General features: G+C 36.1%; 1 protein-coding gene across 5 annotated transcripts in view; it reads left to right on the plus strand.

The window, feature by feature from the left end:
• Positions 1–243: 243 nt before the first annotated feature.
• Positions 244–17,197, plus strand: part of OPA1 (OPA1 mitochondrial dynamin like GTPase) — a 94,108-nt gene continuing 77,154 nt past the window's right edge. For 2 of the 5 annotated variants that reach the window (XM_081234675.1, XM_081234677.1), the window contains exons 1-6: positions 244–463; positions 4,296–4,614; positions 5,275–5,371; positions 8,065–8,172; positions 9,183–9,236; positions 9,920–9,987. In XM_081234675.1, the coding sequence (XP_081090801.1) occupies positions 432–463; positions 4,296–4,614; positions 5,275–5,371; positions 8,065–8,172; positions 9,183–9,236; positions 9,920–9,987 (678 nt within the window). In that variant the 5' untranslated portion in view covers positions 244–431. The remainder of the gene's footprint in view (positions 464–4,295; positions 4,615–5,274; positions 5,372–8,064; positions 8,173–9,182; positions 9,237–9,919; positions 9,988–17,197) is intronic. The other 3 variants (XM_081234676.1, XM_081234678.1, XM_081234679.1) reach the window with 2 other exon arrangements.

The following is a 17,197-nucleotide window of genomic DNA, read 5'->3' on the forward strand; positions in this document are numbered from 1 at the left end:
CCCCACACCTAGACCCCTCCCCTCCCCAAGTCTTTAACCAGAGAGTCAAGAATTCACCATTCCACTCTGGAAACAAAAAGGGAGGGGCGGGTCGGGGCGGGTCGGGGCGGGGTGGGGAGAGGGGAGGGGAGGGGAAAATACTGTGGTTCCTACAGAGGCTTTGACCGCATGCGTGAGTCCTCCCCCGGACCGTTTGTGCTGCCCTCCTAGGAAGAGGGGTGGGGTGGAGGTTTGCCCGACGGACCGAGTACGGGTGCCGAGCAGGCTCTCACGGAAGTCCGTTCGCCATTGGGAGGTCCGCAGTGGCTGGTCTGTGCCCTTGTTGCCGAAGGCCTCTTCTTGGGTCATTCCTGGAGTAGGAGCCGGACTGGGGCTGACACCGAGGCTCCCCCCGGCCGCCTCGGCGCCTGTGTGACCTCCTCGCCGGCGGGATGTGGCGACTACGCCGGGCTGCCGTGGCCTGGTAAGTGCGGGCTCCGACCTGGCCCCGTTATTTCCGGGGCCTCCAGAAAACGAGGTTGTCCCATCACGACATCCAGAATGTGCAGGTAACTCTCAGGCCAGCAGAGAGCAGTTGGAGGATTCCGGGATATTTTTGTGGACCCGGAGTGACAGGAGCCCTGACTAGGTTTACCTAGGTGCTGGCCCCCGTACTGGCCCCTGTCCGTGTTCCTATGCCCCTCGGAAGATTCTGGGCGCTTTTCAGTCTTGGCCTTTTCTATTGTCCTTTTGTGCCTGCCCCTTTCACCCTTCTATCCTCGCTGTTTTCTCTGTCTCTGGTGGCTTCTTGTGTCTGTCTGGGCTCTATGACTCTAACCATGTGTCACCCTTGCCGCGTCTCTTAATTCTCACTGTCTTTTGCTTCTGCCTCCACGCCAGCTTACATTGCTTTTGCAGGTACCTGAGCTCTGCTCTCGGGGTGAAGGGGACTCTGCCTCTTTCCTTAGTACGCTGAGTGAACATGATTTGGAGTCAGATCTGGAGCGGTGACTCATACATGTAGTGTCAGAGATGGTGATTAGAGATATTCTCTTAATAGCAGCTTTTTTCAGTGTTTAGGAAGGGAGACTTGCTTTTTGGATGTGAGGTGGTTAATGTAGCACCACCTTTCTAATCACTGTGTTATTGTTGCCCTGGTCTGTGTTATTCTAAACCGAAAATCATAGAAGTATTTACATTTCTATGGGTTACTGTGTGCATTTTAATGAAATTAAATTTGACTTTAATCTTTACACGTAGCTGTGTTCTAGTATCCACAGACATCTTCAGGTTTAACTCATTGTTGCAGGCATTTGATGAGAAATAACATACATCAAGCAAGGTTGGAAAAACTTGGTTTTCCTGAATTAACTCAGTCTCTAAACACCTGTTTTGAATTTTTTTCGGAATGTTTTTAAGTGGTGTAATTTATAGTGTTTATAAGTGAGGGGATCCATTTGTTTTATGAAGGTTAATTTGATTCTAAATTTAGAACTGAATGGCATACAATAGTTGAAGTTTCAGTCAATTAGAATAATTGAATAAGTTACTTCTAATGTCATGGAATTTTACTTTCTGAGTAAATCCACAGCGCTTGGTACTGAACTAAGTTATTTACAACCTTTTTATTTCTACTCCTCAGTATTTACTGGGGCAATATATTTAATTTTCTTTAAATAAGAAAAGACTTTGCAGAAAATAGCGTACTTTGTTGGAGCAATTAAGATATGTAGGAAAAACTTTAAGAATTGAGTTTCCAACCGACTAATTATCAACTGATAATTGTTTATTCAATTGGATGCTGTTGGCTAAATTGTTTCTAAAGTTACTATTGACTCTGTAGTCATGGCTTAATATGTCTTATGTTGATAGCACAGTTTAGCTGCCTGCAGAAGTAGACATGCGGAAGGTCAGATGCCCCAAGTTCTGGAGTTTGTCTCTTTTTATTTTATTTTATTTATTTATTTCGGTACGCGGGCCTCTCACTGTTGTGGCCTCTCCCGCTGTGGAGCACAGGCTCCGGACGCGCAGGCTCAGCGGCCATGGCTCACGGGCCCAGCTGCTCCGCCGCATGTGGGATCCTCCCGGACTGGGGCACGAACCCGTGTCCCCTGCGTCGGCAGGTGGACTCTCAACCACTGCGCCACCAGGGAGGCCCTGGAGTTTGTCTCTTGATGTAGTTCCTATGCATGTTATGAAGGAGTACATTTAAATTCTTAATCTTTAATAAATAAACATTCTTTGACATATATATCTAAATATGTGTTCATAGACATGTCAGAAGACCAATGCCCAACATTTATTTAGGTGCAATAAATATTTGCATAAAATTGTTGAAAAAATAATAACATGCTAGGAAACAGAACATAGATTAAAAGGAGATGATGGATGAGTGTGAATAGATGATTTCTGGGGTTGGAGTCGGGGAGCCTTGTTTTGCATCACATTTGATTTTTAGTTTGGCCTAATATAGAAGTATGGATTCAAATTCCTTTTCCACCATTCACTAGTCATTCTACCTTAGGCAAGACACAGTTTAAAAAAAGCAGGTTGGTAAAATAAGGATACTTAACCTTACTGGGTTTTTCTGAGAGTTAACAGTAGCATTTGTGTAAACATCTGACATAATGCCTGGCAGTTAGGTACCCCTTTCCCCTCACTGTCCTTCTTCACAACATTATTTCAGTGTTCCTTGATTCCTTTTCCTTAAGATATTTCTACTCCCGTGTAATTAAATGAATTAAAATTTTATTCTTTAGTATAGGATCTGGCCCATAGTAAGCACTATGACTGTGTGTTGAATAAGATAATCAGGCGTATGTTTGTTCGTAGGAGACTTTCATTCTCTGCCAGGAAGGACAGGAGGGAAGAGCTCTCAGATAGTAACATGTGCATTTAGATTCTTTTCTCTTTGGGGTGTTTCCCCCCTTCTTTCTTTCTTTTTCTGGGGAGCCAGGTACATGAGGTGTTAATAATTTTTCCTTAATTTCCATTCCTGGACCATCTCAGGATTGTGAAACATAGATGAGAGGGCAAAGAATAGATGTTATAAGCTACTGGAACTTTTGTGCTTAAAAGTAAAAGTTTACATGCCTTTTTTTGTATAGGTGCATCCATAATTCACATTTATTTTCATACCACCATTTTAGCCTAACATTACATTAAATCTTTTCATATATCTACATGGTCTTCATATTTATCACTTTAATGGCTATACACAGTATTCTCAGTATTCTCTTTTGTTTATGTACCATAGTTTACAAATTTATGTTCTTAATATTAGATATTTAAGTGGTAACATTTTTTGCTATTACAGCACATCTTTTTTTCCAGTTTTATTGAGGTATAATTGACATACAGCACTGTATAGGTTTAAGGTGTACAGCATAGTGATTTGACTTATATACATCATGAAATGATGACCACAGCAAGTTTAGTGAACAGCCGTCGTCTCATATAGATACAAAATTAAAGAAATAGAAAAAAAAATTTTTTGTGATGAGAATTCTCAGGATTTACTGTCTTAACTTTCATATATAACATACAGCCTGTTCATCATATTTATCATGTTGTACATTACACTCTTAGTATTTATTTAGCTTAGAACTCTAAATTTGTACCTTTTGACTGCCTTCATTCAATTCCCCCTTCTGCCACCCTCTTCCTCTGGTAACCACAAATCTGATCTCTTTTCTATGTGTGTTTGTTTGGTTGTCTTTGAAGTATAATTGACCTACAACACTGTGTTAGTTCCTATTACACAACATGGTGATTTGGTATTTCAATACCATTTCAAAATGATTACCATGATGAGTTTAGTTCGGATATGTCACTATACAAAGATATTATGTTTTCAACTTTACTGAGAGCAAATAGCTGTCAGTAGTTAATAAAATAAGTCTCTACCTTTTTTGTTTTCAGTTTTGATTTCTTGGACCAGGATCATAGCCCATATATAGTAAATTAGGGGACAGGCTCTGGAGTCCCACTGTCTAGGTTTGAATCCTTCCTTTACTCCTTATGTCAGTGGGGACTTCAGCAACTTACTTATGTCTGTCCGCCTTTTCCTCGTTGGTAAAATGGGGGTGATACTAGTACTTTTATCATAGGATTATCAGCAGGATCAAATGAGTTAGCTCCTGCTGCAGCAGTGCCTGGCCCACAGTAAATGGTTAGTAACTGTGGACTCTCGTAAGACACAGTGTGATTGGTCATGTGTGCCTGTGTGTTTTCCCTTTTGCATATTGCTCTTTTATATCATTTCCTTTGCATTGTTTCCCCATCTGATCTTTCTTCCACACCTATTTTTCTTTCAGTGAGGTCTGCCAGTCCTTAGTGAAACACAGCTCTGGAACAAAAGGAAGCTTACCACTACAAAAACTGCATCTGGTTTCACGAAGTATTTATCATTCTCATCATCCTATCTTAAAGCTTCAAAGACCCCACTTCAGGACCTCATTTCAGCAGTTCTCCTCTTTAACTAACCTTCCTTTACGTAAACTGAAACTTTCTCCAATTAAATATGGCTACCAGCCCCACAGAAATTTTTGGCCAGCGAGACTAGCTGCAAGACTCTTAAAACTTCGGTATCTGATACTCGGATCTGCTGTTGGGGGTGGCTATACAGCCAAAAAGGTGAGGTTAACTTTCCTACTGCTTTTTCAATTATTCCAGCATGATTGTTTTAAGGTTTCTTAGCATATGTCGTTTTTCTTTAGTGCAGTAGAATGTAATTAGATGTTTAAACATTTATTGTGTGTCTCTATTATGTGCTAAATTGTTTTAATGGTGCTAATAGGAAAATGCTCTCTGAATCTTAGTTATTATAAGAGATGAAAATGGCCTAATGGAAGGAGCACTGGTCTGGGAGTAAGAACACTTAGGTTTGATTTTCAGCTTTGCCATTTAGTAGCACAGGCAGGGAAGTAAGTGGCATGCTCATGCAACTACTTCGTGGCAGCTCTGGGACCAAAGGCGGGGTATCCTGATCCCTGGTCTGTCTTCCTTGTATTCCTCAGTGTTGTTTAAAGCCAAATCATGAAACCCATTTGAAATAGGAGTACATTTTGAATTTTTCCATTTTCTGTATTTAGTAAAGGAACATTTACATGTTTTATATGCTTGTCTGCTAATTTATTTTTAGAAGAGCAGAGGCCACTTTGTTTCTAAAAATTTTGAACATAATACATTGCTCTTAGTAGCTTAGCATGTTTTAACAAAATAAATTTAAATAGTTTTTTTTATATTTTATATGGCATTCAGATCATTTGATCGGCATACTTTCTTATCTTTCAGACTTTTGATCAGTGGAAAGACATGATACCTGACCTTAGTGACTATAAATGGATTGTGCCTGACATTGTATGGGAGATTGATGAGTATATCGATTTCGGTTTGTGTCAACATTAAAATACTTTACTTGGTTGTATCTTTAGGAAAGAGAAATAGTTGTATTGAGATAGCTCCTTAACTCTAAGTTTAAGGTTGTAGCGGTTTTTTTGTTTTTGACATCTTTATTGGACTATAATTGCTTTACAATGGTGTGTTAGTTTCTGCTGTATAACAAAGTGAACCCACTATACATATACACATATCCCCATGTCTCCTCCCTCTTGTGTCTCCCTCCCACCCTCCCTATCCCACCCCTCTAGATGGTCACAAAGCACCGAGCTGATCTCCCTGTGCTAGGCGGCTGCTTCCCACTAGCTGTCTTACACTTGGTAGTGTATATATGTCAGTACTACTCTCTCACTTCGTCCCAGCTTACCCTCCCCCCTCCCCGTGTCCTCAAGTCCATTCTCTACGTCTCCGTCTTTATTCCTGTCCTGCCCCTAGGTTCGTTAGAACCTTTTTTTTTTTTTTAGATTCCTTTCTGTATGTGTTAGCATATGGTATTTGTTTTTCTCTTTCTGACTTCCTTCTCTGTGTATGACAGACTCTAGGTCCATTCACCTCACTACAAATAACTAGTTTCGTTCCTTTTTATGGCTGAGTAATATTCCATTGTATATATGTGCCACATCTTCTTTATCCATTCATCTGTCGATGGACACTTAGGTTGTTTCCATGACCTGGCTATTGTAAATAGAGCTGCAATGAACATTGGGGTGCATGTGTCTTTTGAATTATGGTTTTCTCTGGGTATATGCCCAGTAGTGGGATTGCTGGGTCATATGATAATTCTATTTTTAGTTTTTTAAGGACCCTCCATACTGTTCTCCATAGTGGCTGTATCAATTTACATTCCCACCAACAGTGCAAGAGGGTTCCCTTTTCTCCACACCCTCTCCAGCATTTACTGTTTGTAGATTTTTTTTTATACAGCAGGTTCTTATTAGTTATCCATTTTATACGCATTAGTTTATATATGTCAACCCAATCTCCCAATTCATCACACCACCATGTTTGTAGATTTTTTGATGATGGCCTGTTGTAGCAGTTTTATTTTAATGATAAAAGTAATAGAATAGCAGAAAAAAAATTGGTAAGAAAAAAATTATCCACTAGTTCATCAGTTTAACATAGCTGCCACTATCCTTAGGGATCAGTTTCTTTTAATTGTACCTATTTTGTGTATGTGGTTAATATTTTACTTTCCTTTTTAAGAATTATATAGTCATAGTGAACATACACTTTGCTATCTTATCTTTTGCTACCTAACACATTTGTCAGCATTTTCTACTCTGCCGAGCAGCCTTCTTGAATATCATTTTCAATGTTGTCTGATGTTACCCAGAACAGATGCACTGTGCTTCACCTAACTAGCTCCCTTTGATTGAGTACCTTGGTTACCTCTACTTTTTGTAACCAGGTTCCTTAAGAGCCTGCTAGTGTCCAGAGTAATTTCTCTGTTAGTCTTTCATTGTTCCCTTTTTCAAATAATAAATAGATGAGAAAAAAAGTATATTTGATAGTTATGATTGCCAGTAACTCATGGTGATCTTTAGAAAAAGATTTTTTCTGATGAAATTATTTTCCTCAGGTCTCTTTTTTAAGACTTTGTGTAGACATTTTTTAGACTTTAGCTTAGGTGTATATGGGGGTGGATTTAATCTCTGCATGCACTATTCACAGCACTGTCTTAAAGATAAAACTGTTGCATTGACAAAGATATTTACAGGAAAAGCACTCCTTCAAATTATTTTTCTAACGTTTATGAGAAGAGCTTTTAACGGTATGCATTGACTAGTCCCGCGCTGTAGTGACTGCAAGCCTGGGTTCTGAAGCTAGACTGTCTAGGCTTAAACCTGACTCCCCCACTTTGCTGTATGTGCAGGTCCTGTTACTTAACCTCTGTGCCCCATTCCTCGTCTGTAAAATGTGGTTGATGAGAACTGTTTTGTAGCATTGACATGAAAATTAAACAAGTTAATGCTTTTATCGAATAAGACCTAATACATATTCTTATTTTGAGAAACTTTGTGTTTTATCTTCTCCAGAGAAAATTAGAAAAGCCCTTCCTAATTCAGAAGACACTGTAAAGTTGTACCAAACTTTGACAAAATTGTTGAGTATTTGTAAACAAAAATAAATACTTGATCACTTTATAAATAAAGCTAGCAATAATAAAGTAATGGCTTGTCTTGGGTTCAGAGACAGTTTTTCTGAAGTGGTAACAAGTGTTAGTCTTCCTAGGGAATACAAAAGGAGAGAGAAAAGTAATGGAGTTCTGTTCGTAAACTTGAACTGGGATTTCATCACTTTTTTTGGAATTCAGGTCAGGTGCTACAAAAGATATTTTTTCTTTTTTCTTTGATTCATTGCCTTTCTGTTGTGACTTCCTCCCAAAAAATACTTCTGTTTCCAATCCAGTGTTAACATTTATACAGTGTTTCTGTCTCAAGGCATTTAACTTATAAATCAAAGATAACCCTCTAAACCGTATGTTTGGTGAGTCTTTAAAAAATTTTCATGGCTTGTAGAAGATCATCAGAATAACACATTGTTTCAGATATACGTAGCAGTTATAGTTGGAATAGGGAGAAAAATGGAAAAAATGTTTAAGTTTATAATGATTATTTAAATTGTATGAATGTTTCAATAGTCAAATTCTTATTTTGAGACTATTTCTTTTCTCTTCTCCAGAGAAAATTAGAAAAGCCCTTCCTGATTCAGAGGACCTTGCAAAATTGGCACCCGACTTTGACAAGATTGTTGAAAGCCTCAGCTTATTGAAGGACTTTTTCACCACAGGTAAAGAAAGACGTGTGTTTGATCTTGCTTAAAATGTTTGGAAACACAGAGGAAAAATACTTAAAATGTATTCATTTGTTTATTTCCATCTTTATTTATTTATAATTTTAAATTAACATTTTTTAAATAAATTTATTTATTTTGTTTATTTATTTTTGGCTGCATTGGGTCTTCATTGCTATGCGCGGGCTTTCTCTGGTTGTGGCGAGCGGGGGCTACTCTTCCTTGCGGCAGGCGGGCTTTTCATTACGGTGGCTTCTTTTGTTGCGGAGCACGGGCTCTAGGCACGCGGGCTTCAGTAGTTTTGGCACGTGGGCTCAGTAGTTGTGGCTCACGGGCTTAGTTGCTCCACGGCATGTGAGATCTTCCCGGATCAGGGCTCGAACCTGTGTCCCCTGCATTGGTAGGCGGATTCTCAGCCACTGCACCACCAGGGAAGTCCCTATTTCCATCTTTTAAATGAAAATATTTAGTACAAATAAAAGCCAGGTTTTTGATAAAAGGATAAACATGAAGTTTTTTTGCTCTGTGGTTTCACTATTTTTTTAATTTATTTTTATTTTTTGGCCATGCCATGCGGCACACGGGATCTTAGTTCCCTGACCAGGCTTCAAACCTGTGGCCCCTGCAGTGGAAGCACAGAGTCTTAACCACTGGACCACCAGGGAAGTCCCCGTGGTTTTAATTTTTGTTTGGCCCAAGAAAATGAAAATTTGCAGGAACTTAAACATGCTTGGCTTTAGTCAGTGAGGGAAAAATAAACCACTTGTTCTTGACAAGTAGATGATACTTCCTATGTGTTTGCTGTTCATAATTGGTTAGAGCCGATTTGGTGATTTTAAAACAAATTTAATTATAACGGACCATAATGAGTAGAATTTACTAAGGTTAGTCCTGGTGTATTTGCCCAATTCTGCCCTATCGTGGTATAAATCTGAGGTCTCAGACATCTTTGTTTGCTCATTGTTAAATTTTACATTTCTATTTCCCCCTTTGCTGATTTTTCACAGGTCACAAATTGGTTAGTGAAGTCATAGAAGCTTCTGACCTACTTCTCTTGTTAGGTGTGTAAACAGATATTTTTGCTGATCTTAACATGCCTTTTAAATGCATCTAATAAACTAGCTGCAAATAAAATTGCAGACCAAATTTATAATATTGCTTATGCTGAATTTTAAAATGTCAGAACTATATTGGGCAAATTCATTATCCTTTAGGTGGAAATAATAAAATAATTTTTTGTGGTAAAACTAAAATTCCTAAATATGTGTCTATATTATAAGATTAAAGCTATTAAAAAGAAAGCTTGGTTAACCAAAATATTTTCTTGAACCTGATCTAATTGTTTCTGATAATTGAAACAAAAGTCATTTTAGTTTGTCTCATCTGTCCTGTCACAGTTGACATTTTTAATTTAATTTTTTTACTGTATATGGTCTGTAATGGCAGTAGTGTATGGCTGAACTGTAAGTACTCTCATGTAAAATAATCCTTATCAAAGATTGCCTTATTTTTTATTGTAATTTTCAGTGATATTTTAAAAAATCAGTTAAACATGTCCTATAATGGTTTTGAAATTTTTTTTCTTAGGTTACCACTCTGTTCCTTAAAATAAGAATAGCTTTCCAAAAAGTGATTTTTGCTCTAAAAATCCTTTTATCTTTCAACCAACTAAACATAATTTGGAATTTAGTTTAGGCTATTGATTTCACTGGAGAAGTTAAAGGACTGCATATTTATCTTTAAGGTTCACCTGGAGAAACGGCATTTAGAGCGACAGATCCCGGGTCTGAAAGTGACAAGCCTTATAGAAAGGTACGTATAAAGGAGCATTCTTCACATAGATAGTCTTGAAAGATTTTTTAAAGTTTTTACCTACCCTGGAAGCTCTGAAAATGGTAACATCCGAGAAGCAAACATAAAAGCATCCATTGGAGGTATTGTTATTATTCTTGGTACAAAATGCAAGGTATTATTCAACAGTTCTGGAATATAATTGGAGAAGCCAGTTTCCCTCAAATATGTCTGTGAAATATTAGATTCCAGGGTTGTCCCCAACAAAGGGCTTTGTTGTTAAGTATGTGTGGGGGAAAGCTGGTATAAATAAAACAAACAGGCTTCTTTTCTTTTCCCTAGGATTTCTCAGACCTTACTATATGCATGTGCATTGTGAATCTCTAAGAGAAGTCAAAGTGTGCAGAGTTTTCCAGATTTATTTAGCAACAAAACCCTTCTTCCATGAAATACCTTCTAGGGACTAATGTTTCATGATATACAGTTAGGGGAAATATTAAGGGAACGGTGAGTTTGTTACTAAGGGATAAACAGACTTCTGTTACATTGATAGTCAACAAAATTATGTAGGGGGTTATTTAGGATATGTTAATTTCAATTCATGCATTAAAACCCATATGAAACTTTTAGGAGAATTGCTGATGTAGAATAACATGCACTGTTGTGTATTTATATTAATATGTTCACCTGATATTGTCTTACTCTTCATTTTTTTCATCTTTTGAAATTGGTAAGATAACTGATTCCTTGGAAGTTTTTTTTTTTTAAATAATAACCTAGATAAATAAATATCTAGAAAAAATATTCCATGAACATTTAAAAATTCAATTTGAACATTTAAAAATTAAATGATGAAGGTTATTTTGGTTTTAAATCATTGAGGTAAATAATTTTATAGTTTTTGGGGAAGCAGGAAGAAAGTAATTCCTATGTGTAGATTTACATCTTGTTTCCTGTCCTTCAACTTTGAGCTTTTTACATGATATTCCAAGTTTTAATTATATTTCAAAAGATTTTTTTTCTTTTGTCTTTTAACTTGATCTTTTGGAGAAAACATTTTTCAAAATGTGTGTGTATACATGTGTGTGTTTGCCTTTTAACTTGATCATTTTTGATACCTTTTCCACTGGCATTATTTTAACCAAGGGATACCCTTGACTATACATGCTACTGGGAAGAAAAATTTGAATAGAAATTAGCCTATGATGCACAGCTTATTTTGAACCAAGGCCTTGGCTCTTAATGCAGATAGACTTAATGTGCAGAGAAAAGCTAATCTAACTGGGGAGAAGGAACCCCTGTTACAAGTATGGTAGTATGGTTTTTGAGCGACAGGATTTCTTGTTGCCTAGATCAGTTAGGGGAGGCTTGCATCTCTGTTCTTTTCTGATATGGCCTAGGATTGTTTTGGTAAATGAGAATCCTGTTTAGGGCCTGACAGATAATTCCCTTAAAATCCTGCTAAGGTGATAAATGAGTAGTAACTGATAAATGATCAAGAGCTCTGCAGTACAGAAGAAACAAGAGAACTGATCTCTGGGAATTTACATTTACAGATTTTATTTTACACAGTAAACATGAGAGCAAATTTATTGCTTGATTTTATAATTTGCTTTGCTTGAAGATAAGTGCTGTTGTAGACTCTTTCTTTTTAACTTTTCCATAATTTATGGTGATTATCTTGCCCATTAAAAACGCACCAATTATTTCCAACTATTTGTTATAAATTAAGCCGTTTTCATTATAGGTTAAATCAGATAGTATTAGATGCTAGTATAAATGTTTACAGAAAAAGTATTTTCAACCTCAACTCGTGGTTTTAAATTTTATTAATATGCAGCATTATGTTTTCAAGGCTTGACTGTTACCTGTGATATTTGAAAATAACTACTCAGACAAGATGCAGGTAAACTGATTGTAAGAAACTTGTCTGTAAATTGATGGTTGAATGTAAGCATGGAAAGGGAGACCTTAGCAGAAGCCTTTTTGAAATTATTCTAAAGCATCAAATTTGAAAATTTGGGCAATAATCAGAGGTGGTAGGATGGCACCCAGAGTTCAGGTGATACCTTTTAGATTGGTTCGTTCTGGTGTCTGAGAGCCCCAAGGTTTAATATGGTGTTCATGCCTTAGCTTAATGATTGTTGGGTTTATACCAAAGTTTCTGGCTAGACTTCTATTAGAAATGTAAAAGTAAATGTGAATCAGATTTTTTTAATGTAGTAATAAAAACATTTCGACTAGAAGTAAAAAGAAAAACTTGTTCTTTCTAATAAGAGAACACATCTGGAAAAGTGCTGGCAAGTAGAGGGACAATTAGGAACCTTTCTAAGCCAACTGAAGTGAAAGTGACAGGGAGTTGCAGGAACACAGATGCCAGATTGACTTGAGTGAGGCAGAATGAACCACACAATAGACAGATTACCTGTGGTTCCCAGTCTGGGGTCACTAGACTTCTAGGTGTTCTGGAAAGTTGTGATTGAGGTCTTGAAAAAGTCAAAAAGCATGTATTCCCACATAATGCTACACAGGCTAACTAAACCTCAAGTTTCTTTGATTTTGCCTGGATTTATATCCGTTCAGTTTGTGGACAGTAGTTATGTTTATCAAAAGTTCTTCTACATATTTTTGATAAATAAAAAATGGAAAAATACTGAAACCACATTTTAATAAATGCTTTTAGTTAATCAAAAATTTTTAAACTTGTGTTCACTATAGAAAAATATTAGAAAGAGCCCTTAGTGTGACCTGAATAATATTCTTGAGACCTGGAGACCTTTAGAACTACCTGAAGACAAATTCGGAATTGGAGTGGCAAGGCTTTTTTAGTGAATCAATGGACTCACCTGGTTTGTAAGTCAGTAGATTTCTGTATATCAGTCATAATATATATAGGTGACAGGACCACTTAGTGTATCTCCTTTTTTTAGATTCAGTAACATTGTTGTGTTCTAGTGAAAATTAATTTGCTAAATGAGATATCATCTGTGCTTTTGTTCTATCATGTTTCTGATGGCTCATAAACATCTCATAGAAGTAAGGAATATGGTCATTCTGAAGGTTACAAGCCCATTTATAATTTATAGAAAATATTTGAAGTCCAAATCGTAAAAAGTATTGTTACTCTTTTTAAAATAATCATTAAAAAGTAATTATCTTCCTTTCCACGTTACTGTAATTCTTATTTGTGTGGCTTTACTTATTTTATACCTACCCTCTGAAATATCTCTCTTCCCTATTCTCTGCCTAATTTCCACTCATCCTGAAAGCCCAGTTCAGTTGTCACCTTTGTGAAGCCTTCCATAATCATTTTAGTCCCAATAATTATTCTCTTAACAATTTAAAACATTTCACAGATGAAACACTATTTACTTTGGCTTTCATTCTTACTGTTTAATAGGCTATTTCTATCACAAGATCTCTGTTCTCGGAGCACCTAGGATAATGCTGAACTCTTAACACAATTCGTCAGTTGATTTAACTCAGTAAAAGTCTGATTTAAAGTAAGCAAATTTGATTAATGCTAACAAGAGCGGGCCCAAAGATTTTATGTGTCTTTTTGCTCTGATTACCTTTGAATTTCTCCTGGCCTTCAATATTTGACAACTATTGAGGAGAGCAAGAATGTGAAGGTAGCACTTATACTCGGAATTCTGAGTTGTAACAAAGCAGTGTTGCTTAAGTAGGACTTACATTTCTGGGATTCCTCATGCAACAAATAATGTAAACTGTGGCAAAATGTAATTCTCACAACCAGCACCATTAAGTAGCCGCAGATTCAGGAAACTCAGGTTTCCTGAGCAGCTAACAATTGGCAACTATACTTGGTTAGATATTTGTTTTATTCCTTAATAATAAGCATATTGCATTTTTATGTCATTTAAAAAACATTAAATATATACTGTATACATAACACTATTTTTAGGTAATAATTTAGAACAAAGGGGATTTGGTAGAAATTGTATTATTGATAAAAACTATTGGTAATAGACTGATTTGTTCATCTCTTAAAATTATTATTTGTAGAAATTGTCCAAATAGTAAAATAGGATACGATATTTCTCAATTGGAGCAAATTAAATAATTCAAGTAGAAAGACATACTTCTTTCTGATATCCAATAATAAACATATTTTAGTTGGCTGTAAATATCTTGAGCTGAATTATATATTACTGGGAGGGAGGAAAATAGGAAAATAGATCTTTTTAGCTAATGAAATAGCAGAATTATTCAAACTTTGAAAAGTAGTTTAGTGCCTAGGAATATTTTTTAAATGGAAGGGGAAAGAAGTCTTCACTTTCACGAAGTTCTTTTCTGGACCCAAGTTACTTTTAAAACTAATAAAACAGGGGTTGGCAAGCTTTTCCCTAGAGGCCAGATGGTAAATATTTTAAGTTTGCAAGCCCTGTGGTCTCTAGGACTACTCAGGTAGCCCACTGTACTTCGTCAACTCCTTCTCTAATGAGTAATTTACATTTGCCCTCCGAAATATTGTAGTTTTACCATTTTCCTCATTTAAATGTAAATTGAACGTGAAGGGTCAAAGGCACTTTGAAAATAGTGAGACTGTAGAGCTAACAGGTATCATGTGTAGACTTTGGAGTCACACTGCCTGTATTCAGACTCTGTCCTTCCTGTTTTCTGAGCTGTGTGACCTTGGATAAGTTCCTTAGCTTCTCTGAGTTTCTGGTTTCCTCTTCAGTAATGGGGGAACCCTACCTGATAAGGGTTATTGTGAGCATTTTGTAAAGCCCTTTAGCACAAGATCTTGGCACATGATAAAACTAAATGAATATTAATATCATGATAATAACAATGATGATTATTATCATCTAACACTTAGAATTATTCCATGAGTTAGCATATTAACATTATTTGATTAATTTCCTCCCCTTTTCTTAATTCCTGTTGAACCTGTTCTGGGGATTGTGATAAGTGGGAAAATGGACTGTAGGGTTGATGTGTAGCTTATTTACAGAATAGGCAATTTTTAGGAAACCCAATTTGGATTTTATGCTGTAAACTATGTGCATTTTTAGGTAAAAGTAGGTTATCATTTAATTCATTCAAGCAACAGACATGGGCCAAGCCCTATCCTAGGTGCTGGCCATAACACATCTAAAGTGTCAGGCCTTATTCTGTGTGCTAGGTATAAAAACAAACAAGGTATGGGCCCTTTAGAATACTGTTAAAAATACAGTATTGGGTTGGCCAAAAAGTTCGTTCGGGCTTTTCCATATCTTACAGAAAAACCCAAACAAACGTTTTGGCCAACCCAATATTTTATTTTATTTTATTTTATTTTTTGGCCATGCCTCCTGGGTTGCGGGATCTTAGTTCCCCAACCAAGGATCGAACCCAGGGCCCCAGCAGTGAGAGCACCAAGTGCCAACCACTGGGCTGCCAGGGAATTCCCCAAAATATAGCATTTTAAATGTATTCACATAAGAATGAGTCATAATTTCAAGATTTTAAAAAATATTTTCTAACAAGTTTATCAACTTCAGAGGTATTTGCAGCATTTTCAGTTGATATTTTGGTTTCTGGAGTTATCACTGATTTTCTTGGTCTGCATTATAATTTTTTAAAAACCTGAGAACACTGTACATGAAATATGGGACTATGAGAACTGCAGTGTCAAATTGACAGTAACCAGGAGATGTTTAGAGAGTATTCATCTGTGGTTGTTTACAATAACTTGTTAAAGACCACAATTAGTACATATTTAATGTAATATATATCATTTAAAAAACAATTATGTGCTGTTTCTTGAGAAGAATATCTGAACTTGGGAAAATATTTATTGAGTAAAAGTGTTCTGTTCATGTAAGGAGGCATGAACAAATGCCTCATCTTGCACAGGAGGCACACACATTTTACCCTTCCTTATTCCACAAGCCTTAGCTTTAAAAGCTAATCTAGCTGTGCTTAGGGTGAGATTTGATGCCTAAAGTTGGATAAAGGTAACCTTTTTTAGTATAGTGTATATAGCTTTTTCTGTGCCTAATTCTTGTTTTCTTCCTACTTTTTTCAGGAGGTAACAGTTAATTTCAACTACCTTCACATAAAAGTGCTTCAGTAACAGACTTGGAAGGAAAGTGAGGTGTCACTAGAAAGAGAGGGTGTTTTTCTTGTAATAGATATTAGATATTTACCATACAATTTGTATGTACATATAAACAAGGCATTAGGAAGGGGTGTTTAAGCTATGAATAAACAAGAATCCTGTGCCTGATAGACCAGCACAGTTAAGAAATGTGGAATATTTTCTCACTGCTTTGGCATTTTATAACTTATACTACTGGGTATTATGTTAATTAAAGCACAGGTACACTAATGAGTAAGCCAACATGGGAAGCCTTCTTTAAAAGGGAACTGTTTTGAGAAATCTAAACACTTGGATGAGTAGAAGAAGTGATTATGATAAATGACTAAATGAATAAAAATGAGTTGGATTACTTTTCTTTCTGCTTGATGAAAGGCAGTGATACAAAAAATGAAAAAAAAGGACATAAAAAATTATGGGAATGATGAGGGTAGTGAGTTGGCATTGCATTTCTTTGATAGATTTATCAATGACCATAAAAGTGTTTATTTAAAAAAATACATGTTAAAAGATAACTGCAGGTTTTTATAAATATATTTTGTACTATTTGGAAACAAATGTTGAAATTTCAGTTATGTTACTTGCCACTTTGATGTTCTCTTACTTTTCATGAAGAAATATCAACTAGTTTCATCCTTTGATTTATATAGTAAGTCAACCAGTTTCATTACGTTGATATAACTTAATGTATTAAAACTAAGAATCAAACAAAATAAAAATCCCCCTAATTGTTTGGTAATATTTCCCTTAATTTAAACTGCTTTACTGTAATACAGCTTTTCTATTTGTATTTATTTCTGTTCTGGTAAACTTTTTTATTTATATAAATCTTTGGATTATATAAACTAAGTTATTAAACCTCCAGGTGAGTCTACTAATTAAAATTTGAATGTAACTTTAACCAATATTTCATTTTAAGAAACTTTATAATTGTACTATACAAAATAAAATATTTTTGGCAGTTATTTTATAAAGCTGTGAAGCTATTTGAAACTCCTAATTTGGATTATTTTAATGAGTGTTAGTTTTCCTAATTCTTTTTATTATTATAACTTGGTAAAAATTGTTCTCCCAGGTAACTATTCTTGTGCAAATTAAAGAGTGACCTCATTCATTGGAACTTTG

Source organism: Mesoplodon bidens, assembly GCF_964165515.1.
Source record: "Mesoplodon bidens genome assembly, chromosome: 5".
In the NCBI taxonomy this organism is placed as follows: domain Eukaryota; kingdom Metazoa; phylum Chordata; class Mammalia; order Artiodactyla; family Ziphiidae; genus Mesoplodon; species Mesoplodon bidens.